Below are 25989 nucleotides of genomic sequence, written 5' to 3' on the forward strand. Positions count from 1 at the left end.
GTTTGTTGTATCTATCCATATTTGTGATGAACTTCTGATTGTTTTTACTAACTTTGAACTACTCAACAAACTACCTGACAGTTTTAGAGTAGATATCGTAACTCTTTTACACAAGAAAAATGACAGGACTGACCTGAAAAACTGGAGTCCGATTACCCTTTTAAATTTTGACTGTAAACTTATTACTAAGGTTTTAACACTCAGAATGTCTTGTGTTTTAGGGGAGGTGATCCACCCGGACCAAACCTGTGCCATTCCCGGAAGGAAGATCACGGACAGCCTGATACTGATCAGAGATGCCATCTGTTATGCGAGAGACAGAAACATGCGGCTTGTAGTCCTAAATTTAGATTTTGAAAAAGCTTTTGATCGGGTCTCGCACCAGTACCTCTTCAAGGTACTGCAAAAAATGGGGTTCCCTGAAAGGTTTCTAGCTTGGGTGGGATTGCTGTATGGTGACATTACCACTAAAATCCTTGTAAATGGGCATTTGTCAAAATCAGTGGGAGTACACTGCGGCCTCCATCAGGGGTGCCCGTTATCTCCTCTTCTGTTTGTGGCCTGCATCGAACCACTGGCACAGGTCTTGCGAAAGGACCAACAGATCAGTGGGGTGGGTATCCCGGGGAGTGGGGGGATGACCGCCAAGTGCGTATTTTACATGGACGACGTCAACATTTTATGCACCAACATTTTATCTGTCGACAGGACCCTGGACAGGACTGACTGCTACGGACGAGCCTCTGGGGCGAGACTGAACAGAGACAAGACAGAGGCCCAATTTTTCGGACCGTTGGCAGACCCAGACTTGACCAGACTACCACTGACAGTTAAAATGACTGACATAAGGGTACTGGGGGTAAAGTTTGACCAGGAGGGACGAGGAAGCGACAACTGGAGTGGGATCCTGGGGACAGTAAGACAGAGGCTGGGTTTTTGGGGACTTCGACAGCTGACTTTTGAGGGCAAGGTTTTAATCATTAAAGCTGTGATTTTACCTGTGCTTATATTAATCAGTTCTGTATTTACATTTACATTTTAGTCATTTAGCAGACGCTCTTATCCAGAGCGACTTACAGTAGTGAATGCATACATTTCATACATTATTTTTTTATTTTTTATTTTTTCCTGTGCTTTTACCTCCCCACGAACAACTCTTTTAGCTCTGGAACGAATGGTCTTTCGCTTCCTGTGGGGGAAGCAAGTGGGAGATGCTGAAGAGTGAGGTGGTCAAGAGGCCCAGGTCCGAGGGGGGAAGGCTTGCCTGACCTCTACTTGTTCCTGGGCAGCCGCTACACACCGTTACACCTCACTCTTGCAACCTCCCCGGTCAACAACAAGACCCAGGCCCTCGCACAGTTAGGGCTGGGATCTTACCTCAGGACCCTGAGGCTGATCCCAGTCGACCTGCGAGCCCCAGTCTCCTTCCTGCTCCCCACACACTACGTCCAGCTCCAAAAGTTTTTAAGACATTTTAAACTGGAAAAAGAGGCAGTCACGGTTTTAACTAAACACCGCTCTTTTCTCTCTCTTGTGCAGGAGCGGGAACCAGTGTGTCCAGTGCGCAGGCTTGCTACAGGCGAGCCCACAACGGTTTGGCGCAACGTGGCCTATCCTGCTCTGCTGAACCGGCACCGGGACCTGTCCTGGATGGTCGCCCATAAGATCATCCCGGTCAGGGCCGTTATGCACACCCGGGGCATGGCAAGGACACCCGCGTGCCCCCGACCAGGCTGCGGCCAAGATGAGTCGGTGAGGCACTTGCTCTGGGAGTGCAGAGCCGCCAGGGACCTGTGGAAGGAAGCAGGCCCCCTGATGTCCCTGTGTCTGCCAGCAGGGGAGGACCTAACGCCCCAGCTTGTGCTGTATGGGGTGGGCCGAAGGCCTATTCCACCGAAGGCCTTCACTAAGCTCTGGCCCACCTTCGCGTGTCTGAAGGATGCACTGTGGTCCTCCCGCAATCTGCTGGTAGCGAAACGAGTTGTTTCTATTTGTTTTTAACAACATGTACTTTTTAACAAATTGAAATGTAATATTCAAATGCTGTTTTTTATGCTTTTATGCCGTTTTTACGTGTATAAAATGATGTACAAAAATATGAGCTGTTAGTAAAGGAAATGCAACAATAAAACTTTTACAAAAGAAAATAAAAAATCTATCCATATTTACACATTTTTTAATGAGACAACATAAAATCACACCAAATCATGTTTATTTTTTAATTGTACCTCATGAGACCCTCTGGCCTGTTCTCATACATAAGTTTGATGTTTCAAGTGTAAATAAAAGGCCTTGAATGAGCGTGATTGAAACGTCTTTTTTAATAATCATGCTTAAAGTAGCTTATTGCATATTTATTGTTTGTAATGTGACCACTGTCACCGTTAGGCTTATTACAAGAATGAATACAGTGCCTTCGGGAAGTATTCACACCTGTATTTGGGGAGTTACTCCCATTATTCTCTGCAGATCCTTTCAAGCTCTGTTAGGTTGGATGGGGAGCGTTGCTGCACAGCTATTTTTAGGTCTCTCCAGAGATGTTCAATCGGGTTCAAATCCGGGCTCTGGCTGGGCCACTCAAGGACATTCAGAGACTTGTCCCGAAGCCAGTCCTGCATTGTCTTGGCTGTGTGCTTAGTGTCGTTGTCCTGTTAGAAGGTGAACCTTCACCCCAGTCTGAAGTCCTGAGCACTCTGGAGCAGGTTTTCATCAAGGATGTCTCTGTCCTTTGCTTCATTCATCTTTGCCTCGATCCTGACTAGTCTCCCAGTCCCTGCCGCTGAAAAACATCCCCACAGCGTGATGCTCCCACCATCATGCTTCACCATAGGGATGGTGCCAGGTTTGCTCAAGATGTGGCGCTTGGCATTCAAGCCAAAGAGTTCAATCTTGGTTTCATCAGACCAGAGAATCTTGTTTCTCATGGTCTGATAGGCTTTAGGTGCCTTTTGGCAAACCCCAAACAGGCTGTCATGTGCCTTTTACTGAGGAGTGGCTTCTGCCAGACAGAGCTGCTGCCAGACAGAAACCACTCCTCAGTAAATGGTATATGACAGCCCACTACCATAAAGGCCTGATTTGTGGAATGCTGCAGAGATGGTTGTCCTTCTGGAAGGTTCTCCCAGAGAGTGACCATCTGGTCTTGGTCACCTCCCTGACCAAGGCCATTCTCTCCCGATTGCTCAGTTTGGCCAGGCAGCCAGCTCTAGGAAGAGTCTTGGTGGTTCCAAACTTCTTCCATTTAAGAATGATGGAGGCCACTGTGTTCTTGGGACCTTCAATGCTGCAGACATTTTGTGGTACCTTTTCCCAGATCTGTGCCTCGACACAATCCTGTCTCGGAGCTCTACGGACAATTCCTTTGACCTCCTGGCTTGGTTTTGCTCTGGCATGCACTGTCAACTGTGAGACCTTATATAGACAGGTGTGTGCCTTTCTAAATCATGTCCAATCAATTGAATTTACCACAGGTAGACTCCAATCAAGTTGTAGAAACATCTAAAGGATGATCAATGGAAACAGGATGCACCTGTGCTCAATTTTGAGTCTCATAGCAAACAGTCTGAATACTTATGTAAATAAGGTATTTCTGTTTTTGAATTTTAATACATTTGCAAACACTTCTAAAAACCTGTTTTCACTTTGTCATTATGGGGTATTGTGTGTAGATTCCTGAGAAAACATTTTTTTTAAACCATTTTAGAATAAGGCTGTAACGTAACAAAATGTGTAAAAAGGGAAGGGGTCTGAATACTTTCTGAAGTCACTTTAAATTGGCTGGAATAGACTCAATAAAATAATCTGCAATGGTTTCCCTAAAAATAAACTAACACACGCAGTTGCAAATGAGAACTTGTTCTCAACTAGCCTACCTGGTTAAATAAAGGTGAAATACATTTTCAAAAACACCGCACAGCTCCTGACTCTGTGCTGGCTCTTGCTTAGTGGTTACGCTGATGAACTACATCAATTCGATTTTAGCTCAATGGGAACTACACAGAAAAGAAGAGCATCAAGACAAAGCAGCTGCTTTATAAGTGGGATGCACTGTTGAGCGCTACATCCCGAGGGGTTCGTGCTGATTGTACGGTTAAATGGGTTCCCTTGAGAAGGCATGAATAAGATGTATGTCAGGAAAAGTGCAGTATTATCATAAGGAGACGTATACTTGGAATACAGAAGAGGATTGGAGGGGAAAAGAGAGGCAGAGGAGGCCTAAGAGAGAGAGGGAGCAAGAGGGTGAGCTTGAGTAGGTAAAAAATTGCAGAAAAAAGGGAGATGGTTTGTTAAAGAAGAATGGTAGAAAGTGTGAGCAGAGTGAGCTGACGACAGGAGGAGAAATGGAAATGAATGAGGGTGAAGTATCTGAGGTGCTAGGTGTGGTGAAGTTCTCTTAGCCCAAAGCTTACACCAAGGGTCGGGATAAAGATGAGTCTGTGACAGTAGGAGTGAAGTTTTTGGAAAAAGTGGACTCTTGCCTTTAGGCTGATCCATTTGTGGTTTCGGGTGGGTGAAAACAGAGTTGGGTGCTGTGGAATCGGTGTGGATAAACAGAAGCGGTCTTGTGATAATTGTTTGTGTTACTGCCGGTCAGATGGAGAAGGTGCTCCTCATTAAGCGAATGGGTGCAAGAAACATGAATTGTTTTGTTCTCAAGAAAAGGGCACCAATGAAAGGAGTGATAACAGGGTATCAGTAAATATAAAAGTTGACCAACTGAAGGGAAAGATTCCGGGTGTTTGTGATGCTCGTCCTTTGGTGCGACGCAGACAGGGTGGCGTGAGTGGTGAAACAGAAGAGTCCTTGTCTGCTCTTTTGACTTTTGATGTTGATTCTTTGCCCGACAAAGTAATAATAGGACATATATAGTTGAAGTCAGAAGTTTACCTACACCTTAGCCAAATACATTTAAACTCAGTTTTTCACAATTCCTGACATTTAATCCTAGTAAAACATTCCCTGTTTTAGGTCAGTTAGGGTCACCACTTTATTTTAAGAATGTGAAATGTCAGAATAATAGTAGAGAGAATGATTTATTTCAGCTTTTATTTCTTTCATCACATTTCCAGTGGTTCAGAAGTTTACATACAGTCAATTACTATTTGGTAGCATTGCCTTTAAATTGTTTAACTTGGGTCAAACGTGTCAGGTAGCCTTCCACAAGCATCCCACAATAAGTTGGGTGAACTTTGGCCCATTCCTCCTGACAGAGCTGGTGTAACGAGTCAGGTTTGAAGGCCTCCTTGCTCGCTCACGTTTTTCAGTTCTGCCCACAAATTTTCTATGGGATTGAGGTCAGGGTTTTGTGATGGCCACTTCAATACCTTGACTCTGTTGTCCTTAAGCCATTTTGCCTCGACTTTGGAAGTATGCTTGGGGTCATTGTCCATTTGGAAGACCCATTTGCGACCGAGCTTTAACTTCCTGACTGATGTCTTGAGATGTTGCTTCAATATAGCCACATACTTTTCCTACCCCATGATGCCATCCATTTTGTGAAGTGCACCAGTCCCCCCTGCAGCAAAGAACTCCCACAACATGATGCTGCCACACCCGTGCTTCACGGTTGGGATGGTGTTCTTCAGCTTGCAAGACTCCCCCTTTTTCCTCCAAACAATGATGGTCATTATGGCCAAACAGTTCTATTTTTGTTTCGTCAGACCAGAGGACATTTCTCCAAAAAGTATGATCTTTGTCCCCATGTGCAGTTGCAAACTGTAGTCTGGCTTTTTTATGGTGGTTTTGGAGCAGTGGCTTCTTCCTTGCTGAGCGGCCTTTCAGGTTATGTCGATATAGGACTCGTTTTACTGTGGATATAGATACTTTTGTGCCCGTTTACTCCAGCATCTTCACAAGGTCCTTTGCTGTTGTTCTGGGATTGATTTGCACTTTTCACACCAAAGTACGTTCATCTCTAGGAGATACAATGTGTCTCTTTCCTTTGCGGTATGACGGCTGCGTGGTCCCATGGTGTTTATACTTGCGTACTATTGCTTGTACAGATGAATGTGGTACCTTCAGGCGTTTCGAAATTGCTCGCAAGGATGAACCAGACTTGTGGAGGTCGACAATTTATTTCTGAGGTCTTGGCTGATTTCTTTTGATTTTCCCATGATGTCAAGCAAAGAGGCACTGAGTTTGAAGGTAGGCCTTGAAATACATCCACAAGTACACCTCCAATTGACTAAATTGATGTCAATTAGCCTATCAGAAGCTTCTAAAGCCATGACATAATTTTCTGGAATTTTCCAAGCTGTTTAAAGGCACAGTCAACTTAGTGTATGTTAACTTCTGACCTACTGGAATTGTGATACAGTGAATTACAAGTGAAATAATCTGTCTGTAAACAATTGTTGGGAAAATGACTTGTGTCATGCACACAGTAGATGTCCTTACCGACTTGCCAAAACTATAGTTTGTTAACAAGAAATTTGTGGAGTCACTTTAATAACTCTACCTACATGTAACGTTACATATTACCCCGGTACCTCCCTGTATGTAGTCTCGCCATTGTTGTTTTACTGCTGCTCTTTAATTATTTGTTACTTTTATTTCTTATTCTTATAAGTATTTTTTTTAAAGCATTGTTGGTTAGGGGCTCGAAAGTAAGCATTTCACTGTAAGGTCTACACCTGTTGTATTCGGCGCATGTGACTGATACAATTCGATTTGACTTGATGGTAATGCAACATTTTTTGGATGCCAACCGCCGTTTTAAACCTCATCGAAGAAGAAGGGAACTACACATTTACAAGGACCTCATGTGTTACATCTTAATAGGTCCCCCACAGTCTTGTTCGAGAATGCACGCACAGTGGCACATATCGGCAAAAGTAGTTGTTATTTTTGATCACCTTATTGCATTTCCAGGTGTCTGGTGTGACTGCAGTGGAGAGATATGCAAAAACAAATGTCTGGGGGGAATGGTAAAATGTTTATAGCTACGATACTAGAGCTATATCGGACATACTTGCTAACGTTAGATATATATATGTATGCCTAACTTCTTACTGTTTCGTACTGTAACTGGACTCGTTTCAGAACGTCTAAAATATGTTTTGCATGTCCTTTTTTTGTTGTTATTGCAGATGCGCAACATTTCATGCCCGTTCTTTTATTAAATACACTAAGCAGTTGAAGAAATAAACTTCCTTGAAGTGTTGGCTTGCTAGCTAGCAAACATTCCTTTGCTACTTTGCACAGTCGTTTCACCGCATCTCTAGGCCCATCCAGAAACAATCCTTACTACCTGTCCTCTTTATTGTAGATCCACGCTTTGTTCAACTCCCCTACGTTAATCAAAAGGAAGACTCAATTATTCTAATAAGGGAAAGACCTAGGGGTTGTTTCTGGATGAATGATGTTTCTCACACTCACAACATTCTTGACAATGAATCACATAGAATTGTAAAAATAGTTACACAAGCTAGAGTGTTTTGTGATGTGCAATACATTGATTTGTGAAAAACTAAGTCAACTTCTTTTTTTCAGGTCTTCCTCTCCACTCTCTGCGCCTCATGGTCCCACCACTGCGGCTGGTCTCAGCTGCCATCTGGCAGACAGTCCAGCAGAGACACGTGATGGATTATGGGATGCTGGATGAGTTTGTTACCATGGTCACAGAGATGGTTCCAGAGCTTCTGAACCACAGACAGAGGGCCCAACTTATTCTGGGTCTTCGAGCACGGGTGAGGGATGGAACTAGTGTTCATCATTATGTGGCGAACGATGGCATATGATCACATTTAGTCATGTTTATTGTCCCAAATAACTATCCTAACTGGTTTGCGCTGGTTTCAGCTGGTCCTAGAGTTGTGTCACTCCAAGCCGATCACAGACCTCCAGACCATTCAGCCACACCTGGACAGGATACAGACCCTCACACCTCTCTGGGGGACACAGGTGAGCTCCTTAGGGCAGAGACTCAGCTAATAGCTAAATCAGTCAGTAATACACGATATATACAAAAGTATGTGGACACCCCTTCAAATGAGTGGATTCGGCTATTTCAGCCACACCTGTTGCTGACAGGTGTATAAAATTGAGCACACAACCATGCAGTCTCCATTGACAAACATTGGCAGTAGAATGGCCTTACTGAAGAGCTAAGTGACTTTCAACGTGGCACCGTCATAGGATGCCACCTTTCCAACAAGTCAGTTTGTCAAATTTCTGCCCTGCTAGAGCTGCCCCGGTCCACTGTAAGTGCTGTTATTGTGAAGTGGAAACATCTAGGAGCAATAACAGCTCAGCTGCGAAGTGGTAGGCCACACAAGCTCACAGAATGAGACCATCGAGTGCTCAAACTGCCTCTGGAAGCAACGTCAGCACAATAATTGTTCGTCGGGAGCTTCATGAAATGGGTTTCCATGGCCGAGCAGCCGCACCCAAGCCTAAGATCACCATGCGCAATGCCAAGTGTTGGCTGGAGTAGTGTAAAGCTCGCCGCCATTGGACTCTGGAGCAGTGGAAATGCGTTCTTTGGCGTGATGAATCACACTTCACCATCTGGCAGTCTGACAGACTAATCTGGGTTTGGCGGATACCAGAAGAAAGCTACCTGCCGAATGCATAGTGCCAACTGTAAATGTCCACATACTTTTGCTCATGTAGTGTATTTCTTATAAGACAATGATACATTATGGAAAAAATATATGCAGCCTAAATGACAAGCTATCATCTAGATGTCCTGATGAAGGCAACATGTTTATATTCTGTGTTTCAGGCGACTGATGCAGAGGTAGGATTATCTGAATCCAACTTCCTGGGGCTGGTTCAAACCCTTCTGAAAGACCCTGATGAGAGAGAACATTTCTTCCAGGTCAGTCAGTATGAGGGTATAGAATAGCCATGGATCATTTCCACATCACTGTATTTCAACAATTTAAATAATAATATCTTCTGAGAGGTTTTCATAGCTCATATTTCTTTACTCTGTTTTAGGATGTTTTTCCTGTAGAATTTGGTCCCAGTTATGATGCAGCCATTCAGAAACTCATGTGGCAATTTCTTTCGAGACTTGAGAAGCTACTTCCTGTATCAAACTTCCAACAGGTACTAGTAGAAATAAACTAAACTCGTATAGAGGAGGGGTCTTCAACAGGTCGATCGCAGCCCTACTATGAGTAGCTTGCCTAACAATTCTGAAAGTACATGCATTTTTCACGTGTTCCACGGCAAACTGACAAACAAAAACTCACGAGTAACAGACACCGCAAGCTCCTAGCAACTATCTAATCAACGCAACATTAACATTATCCCACCCTTGGCTTAAAAAGCCAAAACTAACACAATATCTTAATTTCCAGCAATATTGCTTGTGTGTGGTGCACACGTTGGTCTATCACTCTGTGTGTAGCCAGTTGATGTGATAACTGTCTTGTGGATTGACAGAAATATGCAGCCAAACCTTCTCAATAAAATGTTAACTGCAATGTAGGCTTACCTGGCAGAAGTATATCATTTGTATCTATTATTTGTTATTTGCACACTTTGCCATGAAATGAGCAGCAGCAGTACAGAACCTTCGCACATCCCTCACTTGCCAGATGCACAATTAAAGGGGAATTACACTTGAAGAACCAAATTTGTTAGTTTTCTTCCAGACCTAAAAATAAATGGTCATCTGATGGGATTAAAAGGGAATTAGCCATTGATATGCCATTGATATGGACTCAGAACATCACATTTTGTTGTTTTTCTATGAACAATTGTAATTTTGAGAGTGAAAAACAAAAAAAATCTAAAACCAGGTTTTTTATTTTAACTGAAAATGTAATTTGAGGATAAAAATTGCAGGTGGAAGTTGTTTATTAACCATTATTTTACCAGGTATATTGACAGAAAACATAGTGTACTACTTTCTCTTGTACACTAAGGACCTGGTGAAGAGTTGCGCAGGAGAAGAGAACATTGTTTCTATTCGAAAGCTAGAACAAAACAAGTAGCTTTTGACATGTTTCTTTTTTAAAGGTAACTCTCATGCTAGAAAAGGTTAGAGACCACTGGTATAGAGGAACCATGGACTTGACACTTAGGCATTGTGTGAATTCTACCTATATTCCTTCTAACTCTGTATTCCTCGTTGTGTCAGGCTGCCTTGTTGCTCAGCGACGTTCCCTCTGTTCTGGAGGAATGTGTTGAGTCTGTGTCTCACCCTCAGCAGCTGAAAACCCTACTTCAGTACCACAGAGACCTCGGCCAGCTGGACAACCATGGTAGGCATCTTTCAGAATCCATCATTTTCATGCTTTATATGATGGATTTGTTTTGACACACCCAATGGCAAATTACGTCTATCGAGCATTACTGGGTTGAGTTTTGGTTCCCTTTTTCCTTCTTTCACAGACCCTCCATCTTCCACCGATGGGGACTGCATTCTCTCAGCTCTCTGTCTTCCTCCTGTGGAACGGGTGGTGATTGCAACAGAGGTGGAGAAAGAAGGAAAAAGTATGGATGTAAAAGAAAGAGAAGAGGGGGTGGATAGCAGGTCAGGGGAATGTGAGAAAAACAAAAGATCCTCTGTTAGTGATGAGGATGATGCAGAGTTTGTGGACCCCGAGACAGGCAAGGTGGAACCAAAGTACGAAACGGTGATGGTTATCGGGGAAGACGGGATGGTGCAGCCTTTTGAAGATTTAAGTGTCGGGAAAAAGAGATCTTTCAAAAAGCCTAAAATAAAGACACACAAAGCCAGTGGAAGTCATGGAGAACAAATGCTTAGCGTAATCAACAGCAAGTCTAATGTGATCATATCCTCTGTGCTTTACCAGCCCTCAGTGGATCTACAAAGGGTTGACACTACCAACCTGATATTATTGCCTTTTTTACCAGTAAGAAGAAACAGAGGGCTGAAGATGAAGACATTTCTAACACAAGAACAGAAACAAACCGACACAGAATTTTCTGAAAAATATACATTCAAGCAGTGCCAGATTTGTGAGAAGACTTTCAGTCGAAGTGCAGACATGAAGCGGCACCAGAAAATCCACACAGGGGAGCCTATCCAGAACCTAAAACAGAAAGAGTCAAAAGTGTGCTGCATTTGCGGAAGGATGTTCGCAGACATAGAAAAGCTTGACAGGCATAAGCTGGTGCACAACCCTTTGAAATGCACCATGTGTGAAAACAGCTTCAACGGTGTCAAGCCCATCAAGAAACACTATCTGGATGTCCATAAATTCAGTGGGCCATTCCTCTGCACCTACTGTGAGAAAAGCTACACTGAGTTATCAGATCTTGTCAGGCACGAGAGGACTCACACTCTCCCTTACCAGTGTTCCCACTGTCCAAAGAAATGTAAATCATCAACGACTCTTGCCGAACATGAAAGAATACACACAGGAGAGAAATGCCTTTGCTGGGAGTGTGGAAAAGGCTTTATCAACATAACAACGCTGAGAAACCACATGCTAAATGTTCACAGCAAACCCGAAGATAAACACTCCTGCTCCCAGTGTGACAAGTCTTACGGGGAGAAGAGGGCATTGGTAAGTCATGTGAAAATCTGTCATGCTGGGGTGCGTTATCCATGCACATACTGCGGTAAGCTGTTTCTTAGCATGTCCTCATTGACAAGGCATGACCTGATTCACACTCAGGAGAGGCCTTTTAAATGCACAGAGTCAGAGTGCGGGAAGGGTTTCAGATCTCCAAAGGAACTGAGGGTACACATGAGATATCATACTGGAGAGCGGCCATATAAGTGCAAAATCTGTGGGAAGGGTTTTACGCAAAATTGTTATATCACTCGACACATGCGAACTCATACGGGGGAGAAGCCGTATCCGTGTTCTGTCTGTGGGAGAAACTTTTCTGACTTAAGGGTACGGAAAAGACACATGATGACTCACACGGGAGAGAAGCCCTACAAATGTTTAAGATGCGAGAAAGCTTTCAGTCGGACAGAACTTTTGAAAGCACATGACAGGAAAGTACACTGAGCAAATTCAAATCAAGGGATTCTTTTTTTTTTGTGCTTTGATTGCATTTTTTTGTGTATAGATGTTCTAGTATCTGAAGACGTGTTGCCTCCCACAATGTTCCATTGTCATGTGCTCCCAAGGTCTCGGATTTTTGAGACTATATAGATGTTAGTAATGAAAAATGTTGTCCCTGTGTTCTGAACTTCTAACATAGTGGGGAACAGTTATCCCTGCAATGCTTTTAGGGGCGAAAGTTGGAAATAATGAAAGCTATAAGCACTGATGTAACACATCGAATGGTAGTTTAGTCATTATGTTTGTTGAGTGAATAAATATATATAAAATTTACTTTTAAAATCACACCCAATAATGTTTATTTTTTAAGTTGGTCCATACAAAACCCCTGGGCCCTGTTCTGATGCATGAGTTTGATGTTTCAAGTGTAAATAAAAAGCCTTGAATTAGTGTGATTTAAATATTTTGTAATAATCATGCTTATAGTAGCTAGCTCATTTGTATATGTATTGTATGTATAATGTGACTAGTGTCTCTGATAGGCTTATTCAGAGGATATAGACGTTGGCTGGAATAGACTCAATAAAACAATTGTGTGCTCTGGTTTCCCTACAATAAAGTAACACAATGCGCAGCTCCTGACAACTTCTCTGTACTGGCTCTTGCTTAGTGGCTACGCTGAGAAACTGGCTACATACATTGTTATAGCGCAATGGGAACTACACTCTTACAGGACACAGAGGACAGGTACCTTTCGTCACAGACAGAACAATGAGGCATATTTCACCGGATGTATAAATGTGAAGCATCCGGTTGGCTTGTCCACTCACTACCAAATATGAGACATATTTCCCTCAGATTACACAGACCCACAGAAAACAAATCCAATTTTGATAAACTCCCATATCTATTGAGTGAAATACTACAGTGTGCAATCACAGCAGCAAGATTTGTGACCTGTTCACAACAAGAAAAGGGCAACGAGTGAAGAACAAACACCATTGTAAATACAACCCATATTTATGTTTATTTATTTTCCCTTTTTTAACTTGAACTATCGTTACAATAATGTACAGTGGCAAGAAAAAGTATGCGAACCGTTTGGAATTACCTGGATTTCTGCATAAATTGTCCATAAAATTAGATCTGATCTTCATCTAAGTCACAATAATAGTCAAACACAGTGTGTTTAAACTAATAACACACAAATTATTGTATTTTTCTTGTCTATATTGAATACATAATTTAAACATTCACAGTGTAGGTTGGAAAACGTATGTGAGCCCATAAACTAATGACTTCTTCAAAATCTAATTGGAGTCGAGTCCGCTAACCTGGAGTCCAATCAATGAGACCAGATTGAATATGTTGGTTAGAGCTGCCCTGTCCTATAAAAACACTCACAACATTTGAGTTTGCTATTCACATGCCTCAAACAAGAGATCTCAGAAGACCTACGATTAAGAACTGTTGACTTGCATAAAGCTGGAAAAGGTTACAAAAGTATCTCTAAAAGCCTTGATGTTCATCAGTCCACGGTAAGACAAATTGTCTATACATTTTTATTTATTTCACCTTTATTTAACCAGGTATGCTACTTGAGAACAAGTTCAACACTGTTCCTACTCTCCCTAGGAGTGGCTGTCCTGCAAAGATGACTGCAAGAGCACAGTGCAGAATGCTCAATGAAGTTAAGAATCCTAGAGTCAGCTAAAGACTTACAGAAATCTCTGGAACATGCTAACATCTCTTATTGACGAGTATACGATACGTAAAATACTAAACAAGAATGGTGTTCATGGGAGGACACCACGGAAGAAGCCACTGCTGTCCAAAAAAAAACATTGCTGCACGTCTGAAGTTCACAAAAGAGTACCTGGTTGTTCCACAGCGCTACTGGCAAAATATTCTGTGGACAGATGAAACTACAGTTGAGTTGTTTGGAAGGAACACAACACTGGAGAAAAAAAAGACCCAGCACACCATCAACCTCATCCCAACTGTAAAGTATGGTGAAGGGAGCATCATGGTTTGAGCTGCCTCAGGGCCTGGACAGCTTGCTATCATCGACGGAGGTCTGATCCGCAACTACAGAATTATTTTTTTTAGGTTATTGCTGCCAAAGGAGGGCCAACCAGCTATTAAATCCAAGGGTTCGCAAACTTGTTCCCACCCTGCACTGTGAATGTTTACACGTTGTGTTCAATAAAGACATGACAACGCACAAACAATTATGCAATATTAGTTTAAAGACTGTTTGTCAATTGTTGTGACTTCGGTGAAGCTCAGATCAAATTTTATGACCAATTTATGCAGAAATCCAGGTAATTACAAAAGCTTCACATACTTTTTCTTGACACATATTATAGACATGTATTTTGGCACTGTTGAGTAATGTTTACATTTAATTTTTCTGCCCACCTCCTTTCTTGTTCTGGCCACTATGGCATATTGCGTCCTACCTGACAGGTCGCTCCTACCAGGTGGCGTGGCGAGAATCTGTCTCCGCACCACGTGCTCTCACCACTGGTGTCCCCCAGGGCTCGGTTCTAGGCCCTCTCCTATTCTCGCTATACACCAAGTCACTTGGCTCTGTCATATCCTCACACGGTCTCTCCTATCATTGCTATGCAGACGACACACAATTAATCTTCTCCTTTCCCCCTTCTGACAACCAGGTGGCGAATCGCATCTCTGCATGTCTGGCAGACATATCAGTGTGGATGACGGATCACCACCTCAAGCTGAACCTCGGCAAGACGGAGCTGCTCTTCCTCCCGGGGAAGGACTGCCCGTTCCATGATCTCGCCATCACGGTTGACAACTCCCTTGTGTCCTCCTCCCAGAGTGCTAAGAACCTTGGCGTGATCCTGGACAACACCCTGTCGTTCTCCACTAACATCAAGGCGGTGACCCGATCCTGTAGGTTCATGCTCTACAACATTCGCAGAGTACGACCCTGCCTCACACAGGAAGCGGCGCAGGTCCTAATCCAGGCACTTGTCATCTCCCGTCTGGATTACTGCAACTCGCTGTTGGCTGGGCTCCCTGCCTGTGCCATCAAACCCCTACAACTCATCCAGAACGCCGCAGCCCGTCTGGTGTTCAACCTTCCCAAGTTCTCTCACGTCACCCCGCTCCTCCGCTCTCTCCACTGGCTTCCAGTTGAAGCTCGCATCCGCTACAAGACCATGGTGCTTGTCTACGGAGCTGTGAGGGGAACGGCACCTCCGTACCTTCAGGCTCTGATCAGGCCCTACACCCAAACAAGGGCACTGCGTTCATCCACCTCTGGCCTGCTCGCCTCCCTACCTCTGAGGAAGCACAGTTCCCGCTCAGCCCAGTCAAAACTGTTCGCCGCTCTGGCACCCCAATGGTGGAACAAGCTCCCTCACGATGCCAGGACAGCGGAGTCAATCACCACCTTCCGGAGACACCTGAAACCCCACCTCTTTAAGGAATACCTGGGATAGGATAAAGTAATCCTTCTAACCCCCCCCCCCCCCCCCCCCCCCCTTTAAAAGATTTAGATGCACTATTGTAAAGTGGTTGTTCTACTGGATATTATAGGTGAATGCACCAATTTGTAAGTCGCTCTGGATAAGAGCGTCTGCTAAATGACTTAAATGTAAATGTAAATATGTGTTCCCATTTGAAACGATGGGCTGTGGTGTGTCTTGATTTTAGTTATAAAGGTCTTAGCTCTCGCTCTGATATTTGTTAATGTCTTGCTTCCTTTTGGGGGGGGGGGGGTGGTATTTGTGTAATAGTATTGTATACTTACAGCACTGCTTGAGCTTTAAATAAGCATTTCACTCCACCTGCTTTAACATCTGCTCATATGTGTACGCGACAAACTTTGATTTGTGGTGTTACTTCTAAATAGGTCCCCCGTCTTGTTCGACAACGTACACATCGGCAAAAATAGTTGCCGTTTTCAATCACCCTATCAAAGTTCCCGGTTACTGCAGTGGCGAGACATGTAAAAAACACATGTCTGCTGGGAACGGTAACATATTTATAGCTATGCAAACGATAGCTAGGTATGGCTATGTCCTAACGTATTGTTTTTGTGCGGCAACAGGACTCGTTCCAGAACGTATAACATATGTTTTGTTTTTCTGTTATTACAGATATGTAGCATTTCTGTTCCCCTCTGATTTCATTCCCGTTATTTTATTGAATATGGCAGTTGAAGAAACACACTTCCTATAAGTGTTACGTTGCTATCTAACAAGCGAATTGCATTGCCTTTGCAGTCGTCTCACCGCTTCTCTAAGCCCGTCCAGAAACAACTCTTCAAGTCAAATTTTATTGGTCACATACATGTGATTAGCAGATGTTATTGCTGGTGTAGTGAAATGTTTGTGCTTCCAGCTCCGACAGTGCAGTAATCTAACAAATGACACAACATATACCCAATACACACAAATCTAAGTAGGAAGGAATTAGGACGATATACATATGGACGAGCGATGTCAGAGCGGAACAGACTAAAATACAGTATATACATACACTACCAGTCAAAAGTTTTAGAACGCATACTCATTCAAGGCTTTCTTTATTTTTACTATTTTCTACATTGTAGAAAAGTAGTCAAGACATCAAAACTATAAAATAGCACATATGGAATCAGTGTAACCAAACTTTTTTCAACAGATCACAATATATTTTACATTTCAGATTTTTCAAATAGCCACCCTTTGCCTTGACAACTTTGCACACTCTTGGCATTCTCTCAACCAGCTTCATGAGGTAGTCACCTGGAATGCATTTCAATTAACAGGTGTGCCTTAAGTTAATTTGTGGAATTTCTTACCGTCTCAATGCATTTGAGCCAATCCGTTGTGTTATGACAAGGTAGGGGTGGTATACAGAAGATAGCCCTATTTGGTAATGCAAAGAACAGCTCAAATAAGCAAAGAGAAACGGCAGTCCGTCATTACTTTAAGACATGAAGGTCAGTCAACGTGGAAAATTTCAAGAACTTTGAAAGATTCTTGAAGTGCAGTCGCATAAACCAGCTAGCGCTATGATCAAACTGGCTCTCATGAGGACTGCCACAGGAATGGAAAACCAGAGTTACCTCTGCTGCAGAGGATAAGTTCCTTAGAGCCTTAGAAATTGCAGCCCAAATAAATACTTCACAGAGTTCAATAACAGACACATCTCAACATCAACTGTTCAGAGGAGACAGTGGGAATCAGGCCTTCATGGTTGAATTGTTGCAAAGAAACCACTACTAAAGGACACCAATAAGAAGATACTTGCTTGGGCCAAGAAACACGAGCAATGGACATTAGACCGGTGGAAATTTGTCCTTTGGTCTGGAGTCCAAATTGGAGATTTTTTTGTTCCAACCTCCTTGTCTTTGTGAGACGCAGTGTGGGTGAACGGATGATCTCCGCGTATGTAAACTTCTGACTTCAACTGTACATATGAGATGAGTAACGCAAGATATGTAAACATTATTAAAGTGACTAGTGTTCCATTCCTTAAAGTGGGCAGACCGCACCACCCTCTGAAGAGCCTTGCGGTTGTGGGGGGTGCAGTTGGTGTACCAGGCGGTGATACAGCCCGACAGGATGCTTTCAATTGTGCATCTGTAAAAGTTTGTGAGGGTTTTAGGTGACAAGCCAAATTTCTTTAGCCTCCTGAGGTTGAAGTTGCTCTGTTGCGCTTTCTTCACCACACTGTCTGTGTGGGTGGTCCATTTCAGTTTGTCAGTGATGTGTACACCAAGGAACTACCTGTCCTCTTTATTGTAGATCCATGATTTGATCAACTCCTCTGAGTTAATCAAAAGGAAGGCTCAATGATTCCAAGCAGGGAAAGGGCTAGGTGTTGTTTCTGGATGGATGAAACATCTCTGTGCCTCATGGTTCCACCACTGCGGCTGGTCTCAGCAGCCATCTGGCGAACGGTCCAGCAGTGACACGTGATGGATTATGGGATGCTGGAAGAGTTTGTTACCATGGTCACAGAGATGGTTCCAGAGCTTCTGAACCTCAGACAGAGGGCCCAACTTATTCTGGGTCTTCGAGCACGGGTGAGGGATGGAACTAGTGTTCATCATTATGTGGGGAACGATGGCTTATGTCATATTTAGTTAGGTTTATTGTGTCAAATAAGTCTCCTGACTGGTTTGCTCTGCTTTCAGCTGGTCCTGGAGTTGTGTTGCTCCAAGCCCATCACAGACCTCCAGACCATTCAGCCACACCTGGACAGGATACAGACCCTCACACACCTCTGGGGGACACGGGTGAGGTTCAAAGGGCATATAGGCTCAGCTAACGTTTACGTCAGTCAATCAGTCACTCAGTCCTAGACATAACTCTTTATGATAATGATCATCATAACAAAAGTGTTCTCTTTCTTGCAGACTGATGATGGAGATTTATCAGACTCCAACTTCCTGGGTCTGATTCAAACCTAAGCTAAAAGACCCAGATGAGATGGAACACTTCTTTCAGGTCAGTGTGGCTGTGTGCGTATACTAGTACAGAAGTGCAGTCTCACAGTCCATCTTAGTCAGTGGTCAGCAAACTTTTCTGCGTTAAAATCACTTTCTGAGTCAAAATGCAAGCTGAGATCTACCACTCAGATTAAAAAAACTAAACATGACTTAAAAAACGTAAGCCTATGCAACATTAACCAATTAAAAACAGTTATGTAAGGCCTCTCGAGTGGCGCAGCGGTCTAAGACACTGCATCGCAATGTTGGGGCGTCACTACAGCCTGGAGTTTGATCCCTGGCTGTGTCACAACCGGCCATGACCGGGAGTCCCATAGGGCGGCGCACAATTGGCCCAGCGTCATCCGGTTGAGGGGAGGGTTTAGCCGGGGGGGGGGGCTTTACTTGGCTCTAGCAACTCCTTGTGTCGGGTCGGGCGCCTGCAGGCTGACTCGGTCGTCAGTTGAAAGGTGTTCCCTCCAACACATTGGTGCTGCTTTCTGGGTTAAGCGAGCTGGTGTTAAGAAGCGTGGTCATGTTTCGGAGGACGTATGACTCTACCTCTACCGAGCCCGTTGGGGAGTTGCAGCGATGAAACAAGATCGTGATTATGAAATTGGGGAGAAAAGGGGTAAAAATGACAAAAAATTTATAATGATAATAAATAAAAGTCATGTAGCAATGATGTTTGTGCAGTAGGCTATAGGCCCAATACATTATTTATGCATATTGGCTATGTTTGAATTGCCCTCCCAATGTTGTTCTTCTCATACCATTTTGAAATTAAATGTACAAATTGTAGGTATATGATTGTAATAGATCATTTGTTTTATTACTTGTGAGGCACAGCTGAGTGAGCATAATCATTATTATATATTTTTTTACTGGACTGAGGCCTGCATCTGATGGTCAGTCTGAGGGGAGGGAGCAGCGGTTAGGCTGCCTCTCACCCGACTCACCGTCCCTCCGCTCGCCCTCCCTCTGCTGAGAATAAGGGACACAGGCTTGCAGCTGATGGAGAAACTCAAGTCACACTGCATTACTTCTGCCTCATGCACCAATTCATGTTGTTACTCCTATGACCAGAGAAAGTGAAATATTCCTTGACATTAAAAAAGACACAAACTGCTAATAATAACAACGCAAGCTTATCGGATAACTTTGCTGGAGTCATTTATTGCAGCTGAAGTGATGGTTGTAGCGTGAGCGGAAGTAGGGAGAACATACATTTTCTGTCTTATAAAAGTGTTGAACAAAGTGTTGACAAAGAGCTGAATAATAACTGAAACATGAACTTACTCATAAAAACAGCAGCTCTTTGTTGTATTCGTTGAGTATTTCTCAAGTCATGGTTTTAAACGTTTTTAAATCTCACAGTATTAACTTGCTGCTGGTGATTCTCTGATCCACCTCTACGCAGACGACACCATTCTGTATACTTCTGGCCCTTCTTTGTGTTAACTGTGTTAACTAGCCTCCATCTTCAATGCCATACAACACTCCTTCCGTGGCCTTCAACTGCTCTTAAATGCAAGTAAAACTAAATGCATGCTCTTCAACTGGTCGCTGCCTGCACCTGCCCACTTGTCCAACATCAGTACTCTGGACGGTTCTGACTTAGAATATGTGGACAACTACAAATACCTAGGTGTCTGGTTAGACTGTAAACTCTCCTTCCAGACTCACATTAAGAATCTCCAATCCAAAATTAAATCTAGAATCGGCTTCCTATTTCGCAACAAAGCATCCTTCACTCATGCTGCCAAACATACCCTCATGAAACTGACCACCCTACCGATCCTCGATTTCGGCGATGTCATTTACAAAATAGCCTCCAACACTCTACTCAACAAATTGGATGCAGTCTATCACAGTGTCATCCATTTTGTCACCAAAGCCCCATATACTACCCACCACTGCGACCTGTACGCTCTCATTGGCTGGCCCTCGCTTCATACTCGTCGCCAAACCCACTGGCTCCAGGTCATCTACAAGACCCTGCTAGGTAAAGTCCCCCCTTATCTCAGCTCACTGGTCTCCATAGCAGCACCCACCCATAGCACGCGCTCCATATCTCCCTCACTAGCTCCATATCTCCCTCACTAGCTTTAAGCACCAGCTGTCAGAGCAGCTCACAGATCACTGCACCTGTACATAGCCCGTCTGCAAATAGCCCATCCAACTACCTCATCCCAATACTGTATTTATTTATTTATCTTGCTCCTTTGCACCCCAGTATCTCTACTTGCACATTCATCTTCTGCACATCAATCACTCCAGTGTCTAATTAGTATATTGTAATTACTTCGCCACCATGGCCTATTTATTGCCTTACCTCCCTTATCTTACCTCATTTACACACACTGTATATAGATTTTCTTCAACTGTATTATTGACTGTATGTTTTGCTTATTTCATGTGTAACTCTGTGTTGTTGTATGTGTCAAACTGCTTTTCTATATTCTTGGCCATGTCACAGTTTAAATGAGAACTGGTTCTCAACTAGCCTACCTGGTTAAATAAAGGTGAAATAAAAATAAATAAAAAACTTTGCTGTGCTTTCGAGGCTTTTTTCAATCTATGGTGCGAGGAAACTGTGCAGATACTTTGATCTGAGCTATCTGATTGGCCAGCGGGAGGCCTATAGGTGCACTTGATTTGCTGTCTGGGCCTGTCAGGTATGCAGAGTTCTACCTTCAGACAATTTAACTTCCCGGCGCTAGGGCTGCTGAATCAAGTGCACCTACCGTCAACAACTCAAGGCTTTATCGCTGTTTTTTTTTACAGAAATGTTTGGTTATCGACTAAGAATGCTTTTGAGATTGACCAGTCGCTATCGACCGGTTGGTGAACATTGATCTTATTTATAAACAATTCTGACCAATGTTGACCTTTTTCCAAGGTCTCCTTTTATTCTGTTTACGGCTGTATGCTTCCATGTGAGTTGCAGATTACACTTTTTCTTATACCAAATGGGTTTTATTTTATACTAATTTCTTATTCTCTGTTAGGATGTTTTTCCTGTGGAATTTGGTCCCAAGTATGATGCCGCAATAGAGAAACTCATGTGTCAGTTTCTTTCAAGACTTGAGAAGCTACTTCCAGTATCAAATTTTCAACAGGTACTGAAATTAGAATAATACCTTAATCAATTCAGTGAAGGATCACTAGTCACAAAGTTTCGTATAGTATCTTTTGAATCATCCCTAAATCCTATCTATTTTCCTTCTGTGTCAGGCTGCATTCCTGCTCGGCGATGTCCCCTCTGTTCTGGAGGAATGTGTTGAGTCTGTGTCTCACCCTCAAGAGTTGAAAACCCTGCTTCAGTACCACAGAGACCTCGGCCTGCTAGACAACCATGGTAGGCATCTTTCAGGACTCATGTAGATGTTAGATTTTTTTTCAGTTGGGGACATTAACATTTATTCTTTATTTAACCATACTATCCTTTTCTAGATACTCTGTCTTCCACCGACGGGGACTGCATTCTCTCAGCTCTCTGTCTCCCTCCTGTAGAAAGGGTGGTGATTGCAACAGAACAGACAGAGTCAGAAACACCAGTGTCATCCTTGAATGTCTTCATGGATACATTCACCAAAGAGTTGGAGGTGGACTCTGCAACATTGACAGAGTACACAGAGATGGAACCGGGGACAAGTATGGATGTAGTAGAAAGAGAGGAGAGGGTGGAATGTGAGAGAAACAACAAACTATCTATAGAGTTTGCTGACCTTGTGGACCATGAGGACATGGAGGTTCATGCCAGTAATGAAGAAGAGAAGGTTGTGGGGATTGGACCAGTAAAAGATGAGACGGAAGATATTGTTGAAGAGGTGGACTCCAGGTACGAAACAGTGATGGTTATTGGGGCAGATGGGGTGGCGCAGACTTATGAAGATTTAAGTGTCAAAAGGAAGAGATCTTTCAGCTTAAAATAAAGACACATAAAGCCAGGGGAAGTCATGGAGAACAAATTACAAGCAGAGACGTGTCTGATGCGATCATATCCTCCATGCTTCACAAGCCTTTAGTGAAGCTACAAAGGATTGACACTACTAACCTGATGTTGCCCTGTAGACCAGTTAGACAAAACAGGGGGCGTAAGATGAAAACATTGCTAGCACGAGAATGTAAACAAACTGAAACAGAACTGACTGAAGAAAAAATATTAAAGAGCGGTGCAGACATGAAGCAGCACCAGAAAATACACACAGGGGAGCGCCCATTTCACTATCTCCAGTGTAGGAAGTGCTTCCAGTGCCATTTTGATCTGACGAGACATCAGCAAAATATGTGTAAAGTAGTTGTGTCAAAACCTAAAGGTTAAACACAAAAGCAGCTCAAAGGAAATGACGAAAGACCTGAAATGTTGAATAAGTGTCATAAGAGTTACAAGGACCCGCAGAGCTTGGAGAAACCGAGACTAAAATGTGAAAAAACTCTTAAGAAAAGGCGTAGCAGATCTCCAGCTAGTAATGAGAAGGACTCTGAGATGTCCAGCGAAACAGTCCAGAAACCTGAGGGAGGGGACACAGAGCCGGCCAGTGGAACTCCTCTTGAGGCAACACCTGAGGACAGTGACTCGTCCTCCACCAGTACACCCCAAGACCCATCTTACCAACCTAGCCAGACTGAAAAACGCAAACAGTCAAAAGTCTGCTGCATTTGTAAAAAACTTTTGCCAAAATCTTACAGCATGCAAGATCACATAAGATCCCACTCAGATCTGCGCCCTCATAAATGTCCTCATTGTGGGCAGATGTTCAAGAACATCAATGATATGAGAAAGCACATTGTAAAGATAGTGTGCAAGGTGCTGCGAGCTGAGTCTGAAGAGGCCCAAGTACATGCACTCACCCACAGCCCTCTCCATTGCACTGAGTGCAGTAGGATGTTTGCAGACCCAGAAAAGCTAGACAGGCATAAATTGGTGCACAAGCCCTTGAAATGCACCATGTGTGAAAACAGCTTCAACGGTGTCAAGCCCATCAAGAAACACTATCTGGATGTCCATAAATTCAGCGGGCCATTCCTCTGCACCTACTGTGAGAAAAGCTACACTGATTTAGCAGCTCTCCTCAGACACGAGAGGACTCACACCGGAGACCTCCCATACCAGTGCTCCTACTGTCCAAGGAAGTTCAACTTATCAGAGGTTTTTGTCGAACACGAGAGAATACACACAGGAGAGAAACCATGCCTTTGCTGGGAGTGTGGAAAGGGCTTTATCAACAATGCAAAACTGAAAATGCACATGCTATGTGCTCACAGAAAACCTGAAGATAAACACTTCTCCTGCTCCCAGTGTGACAAATCTTACGTGTTACAAAGGACATTACAAGGCCATGTGGCGAGACATCATGCTGGGGTGCGTTATCCATGCACATAAGCTGTTTCTTAGCATGTCCTCATTGACAAGGCATGACCTGATTCACACTCAGGAGAGGCCTTTTAAATGCACAGAGTCAGAGTGCGGGAAGGGTTTCAGATCTCCAAAGGAACTGAGGGTACACATGAGATATCATACTGGAGAGCGGCCATATAAGTGCAAAATCTGTGGGAAGGGTTTTACTCAAAACTGTTATATCACTCGACACATGCGAACTCATACGGGGGAGAAGCCGTATCCGTGTTCTGTCTGTGGGAGAAACTTTTCTGACTTAAGGGTACGGAAAAGACACATGATGACTCACACGGGAGAGAAGCCCTACAAATGTTTAAGATGCGAGAAAGCTTTCAGTCGGACAGAACTTTTGAAAGCACATGACAGGAAAGAACACTGAGCAAATTCAAGTCAAGATTAATATTTTAGCCTTGAGGTTTTTGCCTATAGATGTTAGTTAAACATTTTGTCCCACACACGTCTCCAACTCAATCATTGTGTTTGCAGACGAGCCCTGGAGGTGAGAGCCCTGATGGAGTGGTGCCAGGAAAATAACCTGTCTCTCAACGCCAACAAAACTAAGGAGCTGATCGTGGACTTCAGGAAACAGCAGAGAGACCACGCCCCCATCCACATCGATGGGGCCGCAGTGGAAAGGGTGAAAAGCTTCAAGTTCCTCTGCTTGCACATCACTGAAAACCTGAAATGGTCCATCCACACAGACAGTGTAGGGTACAAGGCGCAACAGCGCCTCTTCAACCTCAGGAGGCTGAAGAGGTTTGGCCTGGCCCCTTAGACCCTCACAAACTTCTACAAATGCACCATTGAGAGCATCCTGATGGGCTGTATCACCATCTGCAATCGCAGGGCTCTCCAGATTGTGGTTCAGTCAGCCCAACACATCACCGGAGGCACACTGCCTGCTCTCCAGGATATCTACAGCACCCGGTGTCACAGGAAGGTCAAGAAGATCATCAAGAACCTCAGCCACCTGAGCCACGGCCTGTTCACCCCCCTACCATCTACAACAGGATTTCCCAAACTCAGTCCTCGGGACCTCAAGGGGTGCACGTTTTGGTTTTTGCCCTAGCACTACACAGCTGATTCAAATAATCAACTAATAATCAAGCTTTGACAATTTGAATCAGCTGTGTAGTGTTAAGGCAAAAACCAAAACATGTACCCCTAGGTGTCCCGAGGACCGAGTTTGGGAAATGCTGAGACAATACAGGTGCATCCAAGCTGGGACCGAGAGACTGAAAAACAGCTATCTTCAGGCCATCAGACTGTTAAACAGTCACCATCTGCCCACCTCCACCCAGTACCCTGCCCTAAACCTTAGTCACTGTTACTAGCCGGCTACCACCCGATACTCTACCCTGCACCTCAGAGACTGCTGCCCTATGTACAGTTCATAGTCATTGAACACTGGTCACTTTAATGTTTAAGTACTGTTGTACCCACTTCATATGTACTGTATATACTGTAGTCTAGTCTTATTTTATTTAACCTTTATTTAACTAGTCTAGGATCATCCTATATAGCTGCTGCTGTGTACACATTTACTATTCATATACTGTCTATACACCATCATATACATATACACTGAACTAAAATCGAAACACAACATGTAAAGTGTTGGTCCCATGTTTCATGAGCTGAAATTAAAGATCCCAGAAATGTTCCATACACTCAAAAATCGTATTTCACTCAAATGTTGTGCACAAATTTGTTTACATCCCTGTTAGTGAGCATTTCTCCTTTGCCAATATAATCCATCCACCTGACCGGTGTGGCATATCAAGAATATTATTAAACAGCATGATCATAACACAGGTGCACCTTGTGCTGGGTACAGTAAAAGGCCACTCTAAAATGTACAGTTTTGTCACAACACAATGCCACAGATTTTTTTACATTTTAGTCATTTAGCAGACGCTCTTATCCAGAGCGACTTACAGTGGTGAAGGCATACATTTCATACATTTTTTTCTCCGTACTGGTCCCCCGTGTGAATCGAACCCTCAACCCTGGCGTTGCAAACACCATGCTCTACCAACTGAGCCACACGGGACCACAGATGTCTCAAGTTTTGAGGGAGCGTGTAATTGACATGCTGATTGCAGGAATGTCCACCAGAGCTGTGTCCACCAAACCGTCTCCAGCGTCATTTGAGAGAATTTGGCGGTACGTCCAATCGGCCTCACAACCAC

At 43.6% G+C, this 25989-nt stretch overlaps 2 protein-coding genes and 1 long non-coding RNA gene across 3 annotated transcripts; all 3 read left to right on the forward strand.

The window, feature by feature from the left end:
* Positions 1 to 205: 205 nt before the first annotated feature.
* LOC115153570 (uncharacterized) lies at positions 206 to 2154 on the forward strand. The gene is made up of 2 exons (XM_029699162.1): positions 206 to 613; positions 1540 to 2154. Exons 1-2 carry the CDS (start codon positions 206 to 208, stop codon positions 1999 to 2001), a joined length of 870 nt encoding a protein of 289 aa, XP_029555022.1. The 3' UTR covers positions 2002 to 2154.
* A 4613-nt stretch (positions 2155 to 6767) lies between these two features.
* Positions 6768 to 24191, forward strand: LOC115153571 (zinc finger protein 98). Its single transcript, XM_029699163.1, has 8 exons — positions 6768 to 6926; positions 7492 to 7688; positions 7801 to 7902; positions 8726 to 8821; positions 8944 to 9054; positions 10094 to 10217; positions 10348 to 11600; positions 23835 to 24191. Exons 1-8 carry the CDS (start codon positions 6899 to 6901, stop codon positions 24174 to 24176), a joined length of 2253 nt encoding a protein of 750 aa, XP_029555023.1. The 5' UTR covers positions 6768 to 6898; the 3' UTR covers positions 24177 to 24191.
* LOC115153573 (uncharacterized) lies at positions 21648 to 22096 on the forward strand. The gene is made up of 2 exons (XR_003867712.1): positions 21648 to 21754; positions 21850 to 22096. It is a non-coding gene; the product is annotated as an uncharacterized LOC115153573 (long non-coding RNA).
* Positions 24192 to 25989: the final 1798 nt, after the last annotated feature.

Source organism: Salmo trutta, chromosome 18, assembly GCF_901001165.1.
Source record: "Salmo trutta chromosome 18, fSalTru1.1, whole genome shotgun sequence".
In the NCBI taxonomy this organism is placed as follows: domain Eukaryota; kingdom Metazoa; phylum Chordata; class Actinopteri; order Salmoniformes; family Salmonidae; genus Salmo; species Salmo trutta.

Excerpts from the sequence above, each read along its gene's own strand:
- LOC115153571 (XM_029699163.1), top strand. The coding sequence starts at position 6,899 with ATGCAAAAACAAATGTCTGGGGGGAATG. Across the intron at positions 8,822-8,943 it reads AGAGAGAACATTTCTTCCAG|GATGTTTTTCCTGTAGAATT; the intron begins GTCAGTCAGTAT and ends ACTCTGTTTTAG. Across the intron at positions 10,218-10,347 it reads CGGCCAGCTGGACAACCATG|ACCCTCCATCTTCCACCGAT; the intron begins GTAGGCATCTTT and ends CTTCTTTCACAG.
- LOC115153570 (XM_029699162.1), top strand. The coding sequence starts at position 206 with ATGTCTTGTGTTTTAGGGGAGGTGATCCACCCGGACCAAACCTGTGCC. Across the intron at positions 614-1,539 it reads AGGACCAACAGATCAGTGGG|GAGCGGGAACCAGTGTGTCC; the intron begins GTGGGTATCCCG and ends TCTCTTGTGCAG.